The sequence below is a fragment of the Pteropus alecto genome, unplaced genomic scaffold (assembly GCF_000325575.1).
Source record: "Pteropus alecto unplaced genomic scaffold, ASM32557v1 scaffold20, whole genome shotgun sequence".
Lineage (NCBI taxonomy): Eukaryota > Metazoa > Chordata > Mammalia > Chiroptera > Pteropodidae > Pteropus > Pteropus alecto.
In genome coordinates, this window is record NW_006436298.1 from 25,940,826 (window position 1) to 25,949,802 (window position 8,977).

An 8,977-nucleotide genomic window follows, 5' to 3' on the forward strand; every position below is an offset into this window, starting at 1 on the left:
TAGACTGTACCTCGTTTGCTGTTACATGGCCATTTTATCTTTCTATTTTAAATTTGAAAAAGTCATCATTGTAGGAGTGAGGAGAATTAATTTTTAAAATCACTTCATATTTCACTGTACTTGATCAGTAACTTGATGTAAATACCTCGAATATTAAAGTACTTCTTGTCGCTGCTGCTTTTGGACATCATCGTAGCTGTCAATAAGTGAAAGTTTATTTGGAAAGGATAGTCAGAGTTACCTGAGATTTGCTGTTCTGTTCTTTTAAAATACTTCTTTGTGCAACTTACAGGTCCAGGCATTCTTTGAAAATCAGTCAGAGGCAACGTTTCAGCTTCGTTGTGTCCGGGAGGCTTTGGAAGTCATTCAGTTGAATATCCAGTGGATGGAGAAGAACCTTAAAACTCTGACATGGTGGTTGTAGCATGCACAACTGCACCTCATTTTGTTGCCCACTCAGAGAGCTTGTTAATTTGGGCTCTGCTGCTTTTGCAAAAGCCAAGGTGAAGCCAAGGATCGCTGCCGAGTTGTTTGCACTCTTAGGAGTTCTAGTTAGCTCAGGGCCTGTCTGTATTTTTCATCTGTCTTTTCTGAAATGTCTTTGGGCGGTGTGTAATTATTTATTACAAAATGATAATCACTTAAATGCCAACCATCTACAAAAACAATGAGTACTTTTTCTACTTTGAAGATACACAAATGGGGAAAAAAATCCGTTTTGGAATTCTCTTCTACTTCTCAATATCTGGAAAGTACTGACGCAGTGAAACAAGGAAAGATCTACCACAGGAGCCTTTGCAGGCTGCTGGTTTGTCAGCTCTTTGTTGCTTCTTGTTGATAGATGTTATTTGAATGTGGTACAAAGTTAGCTTCAAAAAGTATGGCAGTGAAGTTGATGAGGCATGTGACTGTGGAGAACTGATCTCAGGTGTGCAGATCTACTTTGATTTGGGCTTGGATTAATCCTTTATTTCCTGCAAAAGGTTGAAATAAGATCTATAACTATTGTATTTTTTTCTGCAGAATAGCCAGGTGCTACAGAATTTTTTAATTTTTGTTATATTGAAAAGCTAAATAATAAGGCCAAAAGATTAACTTTTCCAAATATTTAACACTTCTTTTTTCATCTTTTAGGAAAATGTTTCAAACCAAGTTAGCTCTAATTATACTTATTTTATTCATAAATTTCAGTATTCTCCAAATCTGTACACCTTTATCACTCCCTGCCATAGATATATCTTATGTTATAAATAAGTATTTCTACATTTATGGCAAGCATTTTGTTAATATTGATGTCTTTTATCATGACTTTATCACTGTTACTAAGATGCCTTTTGGCACGATAGATTATAGATACTCTCTGACTCATACCCATGGGTAGATTTTCATTTTATATGATAGAGTAGCACATTAGAAACATATTTTAAAATAAGGCCTTTGAGAAATTGAACATTTTTATTTGAAGTTCACCATAGTACCTTAAAGGGTTAAAGAGAATGTGGGACAGGAGTACCTTGATTCAGGTTTGATATGGTGGGCTTTGAATTTTTTCTATTATCAAAAACAGTACTTTTCTTTAGTTGATAAATTGTAGTTTTCTTTTGTCATGGCCAAACTAACAGATTGAAAGGAGTGGCCAAGGAATGAGAGAAAGAAAGAAAAATGAGGAGGATATCCAAAATTATATGGCATTTTTACTCCTTCTAAAGGAGAAATATTGTACTTGAATTTTTGAGCTATGCAGACTTATATCTAGATTGTTGTGTTTTTTGATTCTTCGGAGAAAAGCTTTCTTCCTAATAATTCTTCAGTACTTCATATTTTGTTTGAAAACATCATCTATGTACATAAAAAGGGTAGTTTACCCATTTACAAGCACTTAAAAAGACTCCACAGAATCAGACAATGGGAAAGGTCACCTTTTTTTATTCAGCAGGTGTAAAGTGAAAATATGTGGGATTGTGTATAAAATTATATTTTATTTTATGAAAATATTTTTATATAACAAAATTTAAAAGGCTGGCAAGCTAAAAGATAGCTTTCTTTAATCCTAGTGTGTTTTTTGCCCAATTTAGTCTTTTCTAAACATTTATCTCTCTGTTTTAGAGTAGAAAATATTATATCCTGAGAATCACAGAATTATCTAAAGATGTCTTATTGAAACTGGGGTAATCGTAGGTCTTTTTTCCTCCTGTGCTTTAGTAAATGAATGATAATTTAGTTGATACTGAAAGTTAGTGTGTTTTTATATTTCTAGAGTGGGGAAAAATACTAAACTTTTGAGGGTTTTTTTTCGTTGCTGTTTTTTTTACCATATTACTAAATTCCACTTTGATACAGAGTTTAAATTTTGCTACTTCTCGAAATCAGTTAATATTCTTCAGTTATCCCTGCCCATCTTTACATTGCTCCTGTAACATATGTTAACTCTGCATATGGCAAATCTTGTCTTGAATTACAGCATTTTTTCCTGTTGAGTGAGTATATGTGGTGTGGGGGGTATTATTATAGGTAAAACCTTATCAAAACATTGGCTCAAAAAGATCACTCATAATCCATTGCTCTCTTTGTTCTCAAATGCTGTTCATTCCCATGAGACCAGATCTATACTATTTGTAGTTTTATTTGTGGGCCTCACCTCAATTGTTTGTAGTTTTAGTAGGCCTCACTGATCTTCCCACAGAATTTCATACTTTTTAATGTTATGCTAACCCATATCTATGGGACTTCTAAATACTAACTCTAAGTCAGGAATATAGGGTTAAGTAATAGGTAGAACATGTAGTATAATAATTGTACCTTTTAAAATTTTTTCCCCAAAACTTTATCTTAGCCTCTGTATTTCTAAGAACTCAAATAGATTGAAGCACAGCAGTCACGGTATGCTTTTTTCATATAAGCACATAGATCCATGACACAATTGAGTACTTGTTTGACAAGTATTATATTCATTGTAGAGAGACAGTCTACTCAAATGTAATAATAAAAGACATTACACTTGGTTATTAGAAAAGTTAAAACTGGAAATCTGGAATTGTAGAAGAAAAACATATGCTTTGGAGACCTGAAAGGCTATGAAAATAGAAATCTAAAGAGTCCAGTTTGTTTTGTTAATATCAAGTGATTGGATATATTAAACTACAAGTAGTGTCAGCTTCCACCATAGACTTGTGCCTTCCTCCATTTCACTGTTTTATATAACTCTCTTTAAGTGAAATTGTGTTGCTTGCCATTGTTTCAGTGTTCATGATCTTTCTTACTATCACAGGTTCTACTTAACTCTAATGTCCTTTGCCATTCTTGTTTTAATTTTGTTGTACTTTAGCCACTGTGGGGAAAAGAGAGCTGGCGGAAGAGCTCTGGGTATGTACATCAGTCTTACTGGGTACAGAACAGAATTCTTTCTGAATATTGGAAAATAAGAAATGAAAGTTAAATGCTGAGTTTGCTGGATTACTGATAGCCTGTTACTGAGTTTGATTTTAAATGAGTCTACTCAGACTAAAGCACCTGGAACCATAATCTACAGTCAGATGGCTGAACATTCACATAATCCCTGTGCATTTCATGAGGCTGCAGGGAAGGTGCGTGCATCTCAGGAGATGTATCATCACCAAGGACAGCAGTTCCTGGCCTGAGTTTGCAAAACAAGCCTCCCCTTTACCTTTGTTATCTGTTTTTATTGGAATTAACTCTCTTTTTAAAGAGCTCCCTCTATGCCCATTTGTACTTTAAAAAAATGATGTATATATTTTTGATGGATTTTTTTTTTTTGCATTCTTTTATTTTGTTCTTCATTCTCTACATTGGCAAGTAAGTACCAAATGAACAGTAGAGGTCCGAAAGTATGAAAAATCTCCTCTTCTCCCTTTCCCTTCTTGCAAGCATGGGTAATAGCTAATAGAATAGTTGGTTGATTTCTTTGAGTGGCTTTTGGGGGGGGTGTATACTTAATAAAAATACATAAGTATTTATGTATTTTTGATGTGTTTTTATGTTCTTTCATTTTATGTATTTTGTCCTGATGAAAAGTGAAATATTGTCCTGTGAAAATCTCTTTTGCCTCCCCGTATTGCCTGTGTGGGCAACAGCTATAGAGCAGTTATCTGTGATTGCCTTTTTTAGAAGGAGATGGTGATATTAGGAGGAGACCAGAGTATCTTCTTTTAAAAATGTGTACAAATGTTTCTGCTGCTACTTTGTGGGTGTCGTTTCATTTTATATCTTATTCGTCCTTCTCATCGATATGTAGATATCTAATAAACTGCGAGGTCCAAAAGTATAACAAATGTCCCATTTACCCCTCTCCTTGTTGCTTGCATAAACAATAACCTAGTCGTTGTAGTTGCTGTTGTTTAGTTGCTGTTGTTTAGATCTGGCCTTAGGGGCATGGGGGGAGGGGTTATATATCATCCTTTCAAGTGTAAATACATATTCTGCTACTTATTTATATTTCATTTTATATGTTTTCTTCTGCATGGATGCATATGTACTTAATGAAACGAGGTTCAGTGTGAACAAATTCCCTTTTCTTTATTGCCTCTTTGGACAGTAGCTAATAGAGGAATTTGTTTGATGGTGTGGGGGAGAATGGGACATGTATTTAATGTATATAAATACATTCGCTCCTACTTTGTATTACTAATTCATTTGTACTCTGTCCTTCTCATAGGACATGAAAGTACCTGATGAGACGTGGAAGTCCGGATGTATGACAATCTCCTCTGGTCCCCTTCCCTTTTTGCCTGCATGGGCAATGGCTAGTAGAGTAGTTGATCATTTTCAGGAGTTCTTTTGTGGGTATTGGGAAAAATGCTTTTTTAAATATATGTAGATGTTTTTACTTTCACACTAGAGTATTTTATTGAGTACCCAGTCCTTCCCTTGGATATGTAGGTTCCTATTGAACCATGGAGTTCTGATTGTATAACAATCTCCTCTTTTCTGTTTCCCTTTTTATCTCTGTAGGCAATAATTTTAAAGTAGTTTGAGTTTTTTGAAGTTTTGGGGGGTGGGAAGGGACTAAGGGTAGGACTTATACTTTTGAAAACTGTATATACAGTGTTTATTACTATGTTGTATTATTCCATTTTGTACCCCGTCCCTTGCTTGGACATGTAGGTACCTAATGAAATGTGGAGGTCCGGATGTATGAAAATCTCCTCTTTTCCCCTTTCCTTATTGCCTCTGGAGGCAATAGTCTTAGAGTAGTCTAGATTTTTTTTTTCTTTTTACTCTACCACTCCTTCTCCTAGGAGGGTGGGGATATGTACTTTTTAAAATGTATATAAACGTTTTTGTTTCTTTTATCTGTTACTTCATTTTGTACCTAGAACTTTCCATGGATACTTAGGTAACATGATGAAAATTAAGGTTCACTCTATGAAAAAAATCTCCCCTTTTCCCCTTCCCTTGTGGCCTGTCTGGGCAATGACTAGTGGCATAGTTGTTTAGAGGGATTTTGTTTTTGTTTTTGTTTTTCAGCAGGGTGTTAGAGGATTTCTGGGTTTGCATTTTTAAAATTGTATATAAGTGTTTGCTACTTTTTTTGTTCTTTTACTCCAAACCTAGTTTTCTGTTTGGACTTGTAGATATCAAATGTAATGCAGAGGCCTAGATACAGAGGTGTGGTAAATCTTTTCTCCCCGCCACCTATAACCAGTGTTCAAAGGCAATAGTACTTTAGGGCTTGGTTTTTGTTTTAGTTTGTTCGTTTTTGAGGTTTTTAATGGGGAATGGGCTTGTTAAGCAAGATATGTAATTTTTTAATTGTATATAAATGTTTTTACCTCATTTTGTTGTTCACTTCGTTTTAACTCTAGTCTTTGCATGACTATTTAGGTACTTAATGAAAGTTGAGATTGATTCTATGAAATATCTCCCATATTCCCTTTCCCTCATTGCCTGGTGGGCAATCGTAGAATAGATGTTTGGTTGCTGTGTTTGGAAGAGTGGGGGTGGGTGGGGGAGGTCTGTGTGTGTGTGTGTGTGTGTGTGTGTGTGTGTATGTGTGTGTATGTGTGTATATGTATATATTTCTAATGTATATAAATGTTTGCTACATTTGTGTATTATTTCATTTAGTACCCAGTACTTTGCTGGGACTTATAGGTACATAGTAAAACATGGAGGTCCAGATGTATGATAAATCTCCTCTGTTCCCCTTCCCTCTCTGCCTGCATGGGCAATAGTTTTATAATTTGGGTTTCTTTTTCTGGGGGGCCGGATTATTTGGGTGAGTAGTAGTTAAGGGAAAAGCACAGGATATGAACTTTTAAAATATATGTATATAAATGTTTTCTTGTTACTGATTTTGTACCTAGTTCTTTGCATGGGTGTATATGTACCTAATGAAAATCGAGGATCAGTGTATGACAGATCTCCTCTCCACCCTTCCCCTTATTGCCTGTGTAGGCAACAGTGAGTAGAATAGTTGTGTGTTGTTCACTGAGTTTGTTTGGGAGGGATTTATATTTTTGGTAAGGGAATATTTTTAATACATATAAATACGTTTTTATTTCTTTGTTATTTCATTTGTATTAGTCTTTTGCATGACTACGTAGGGACCTAATGAAAATTGAGTTTCATAAATTGAAAGATCATTTCTTCCTTTCCCACATATTTCCTCATTTAGCAGTAGCTAGCATAGCTGTTGTTTTGTAGTCATTTTGTTTTATTCTCTAGGATATAGGCCTTTAAAGATGTAAATATATATGCACATACATAATTTGCTTTTTTCCCATTACTTTTCTTTAATACTAGTCCCTTGCAGGGCTCTTAATATAGCTAACAAATAAAATCTCACCAAATCCCTGCCATCTGACTTGAAAGTATAGCATTGTGATGGTGTCACTAATGGCAGTGGGCATGTAGCCAGTAAGATGAGAGAAGACACTTGGATATGATTGAGTTGTGAAAGCTAATCAGATCCAGCATTTCCTGTGTCCATTCAAACTGAATGAAATGACGAAAAGGGACCTATGCTTTGGAAGCTCCAGAAAGGCAAGAGGACAGTACTAAGTAAAACAGTGTTTGAAGTTTATTGCTAACTAATCTTTTAGTGACTGGTAAGCCAGTGAAAGACCCTTGTGAGTAGCTTCTGTTGAGTCTTGGAATTCCAATTCATCTATAGGAGTCTGTTGCAGTTCCATCAATAGCATGTTCTTGTGTACTTGGTAGAAATTATTTTGCCATTTGTAATGAATCTTTTGAGTTATTGCTGTGGTTCCAGTGAATCATAACATCGGCCCATAAACTAATCCCAAAAGAATTTGGGGACAAGACCTTTCTATCTTATGGTATGGACAAGTTAGTCCTTTCCTACCCAGAGCTCTTCTATGTGACTGCATCTCTCTCCTCAGTTCTCCATTAGCTGGACCATTTTTGTTTTGTTTTGTTTTCTTTTCTTTTCTTTTCTTTTTTTTCTTCGGTGCCTGCACTGCTAGATGTTATTTTCAAGTGCACTCAAAAATGTAAGCCATTGTTACCTCATTAGCTGTATGTTTTTGCATTCATTTCATACATCCAGACCTGTTTGTTTGCTTTCAGCATTCTCAAATCATGTGTCATACTGACTCTTCATCCACCACATGGCAAATAATATGACTCCACATGTGTCCGTATCAAAGAATGCATGTGTAAAATCCATCCCTCTGTTCTTCTCTTCCTCCCTTCCTTCCTTCCTTCCTTCCTTCCTTCCTTCCTTCCTTCCTTCCTTCCTTGCTTCCTTTCTTTGAGCTTCTGAACATTATTGGTTTGTTCTGCAATTTATAATGAATATAATGCTGAAGATTTGCCATATTCTTATTTTTTTTGGAAACATTGAGTGATAAGACTCTAAAAAATTTGCAGAGATGTTATTTACCATATCAAATTCTCAGGTTCTAGTGTTGAAAAGTTAGCCTATACATTGCTGTTACTTATACTTGCTGCTGTACAAAAAAATAAAAGTTGTATTCATGACACATCTAACTTTGATCATAAATAAAAGAGAAGGGGGCACCTTTTTGGAGTTAGTCACGGTAGTCAGTGATATTTCTGAACAGTTCTTAATTTGAAATACTTCAAAAGAAGTAAAGGTCATGGTTTAGTTGAATGAAGTGCTCCAGAAGTTGAACTGTATAAGCCATCAGTACAATAATACACTCGTGTGTATATCTTAAAAGATTTCTTCCTTCGTGTGTGTGTGTGTGCGCAGGCACGTGCACTCACGTATATAAAATGAGAACTACATCATAATTGGAGCTTTTGCATTAATCAGCAAACTCACATTGAGACAAAACTTAATTTTACAGCTATTTCAAGCCAAGTGTTCCATGTTGCTGTGAAGAATAGTCTCTTTCAAACACTTTGAAAAGTAATTACTTGGAAGCTTGTAAGGGTCTTACATTTTTGCATTTAAACACCTATTGAGATCTCCAATTCTTTGAATCTGAGCTCGAGGGTGGAATTCTAAATTTGTATCATAATCTGTCTCTTGTGGAAGACTTTGGAAATAGTATGTATATATATAATACTATGTATGCAAATTTTGTGTTGTGTCACTCGTAAAGGGAAAAGGCTTATTTTTCTTTATACTCCTGATAACTTGTTTTGCATATGACCAGCACTGACTGAAAGGCATGTGTAATTGCAAACACTGTTGCTTTTGTGTGTGTGTGTGTGAAATGAAAATAAAAGTATTTAAATATAAATACTGTGTGAACTATTTGGATGGAAAAAATTACATATGTAAAGTGGTGTATCTTCTCAGATTACAAATAACCATATTTCACTGTTTTTCATAACTTATTTAGTACCTCACCAGTACCCCAGTATCCTTACTGCAGATTAACTCAGGGTTTCTCAAACTCACACTATTGCCATTTCGGCTGTCCTGATCATTGTATAATAATTACCATACCTGGCCTCTAATGCATATAAAAACTGGATGCCAGTAGAAACTCCCCCACCTCCAGTGTGACAACCAAAAATGTCT

The 8,977-nt window shown here is 35.2% G+C and overlaps 1 protein-coding gene across 2 annotated transcripts in view; it reads left to right on the forward strand.

Annotated features, from left to right (window-relative positions):
- LNPEP (leucyl and cystinyl aminopeptidase) overlaps nucleotides 1-8,693 on the forward strand; it is an 87,716-nt gene extending 79,023 nt beyond the window's left edge. The window contains exons 18-19 of one of the 2 annotated variants that reach the window (XR_003046661.1): nucleotides 293-503; nucleotides 4,673-8,693. Coding sequence is in view for 1 of the 2 variants with exons in the window: in XM_006913240.3 (XP_006913302.1) it covers nucleotides 293-424 (132 nt within the window). In the remaining variant the exon portion in view is untranslated. Of the gene's footprint in view, nucleotides 1-292 lie in introns of both variants that reach the window. The other variant, XM_006913240.3, reaches the window with a different exon arrangement.
- Nucleotides 8,694-8,977: the final 284 nt, after the last annotated feature.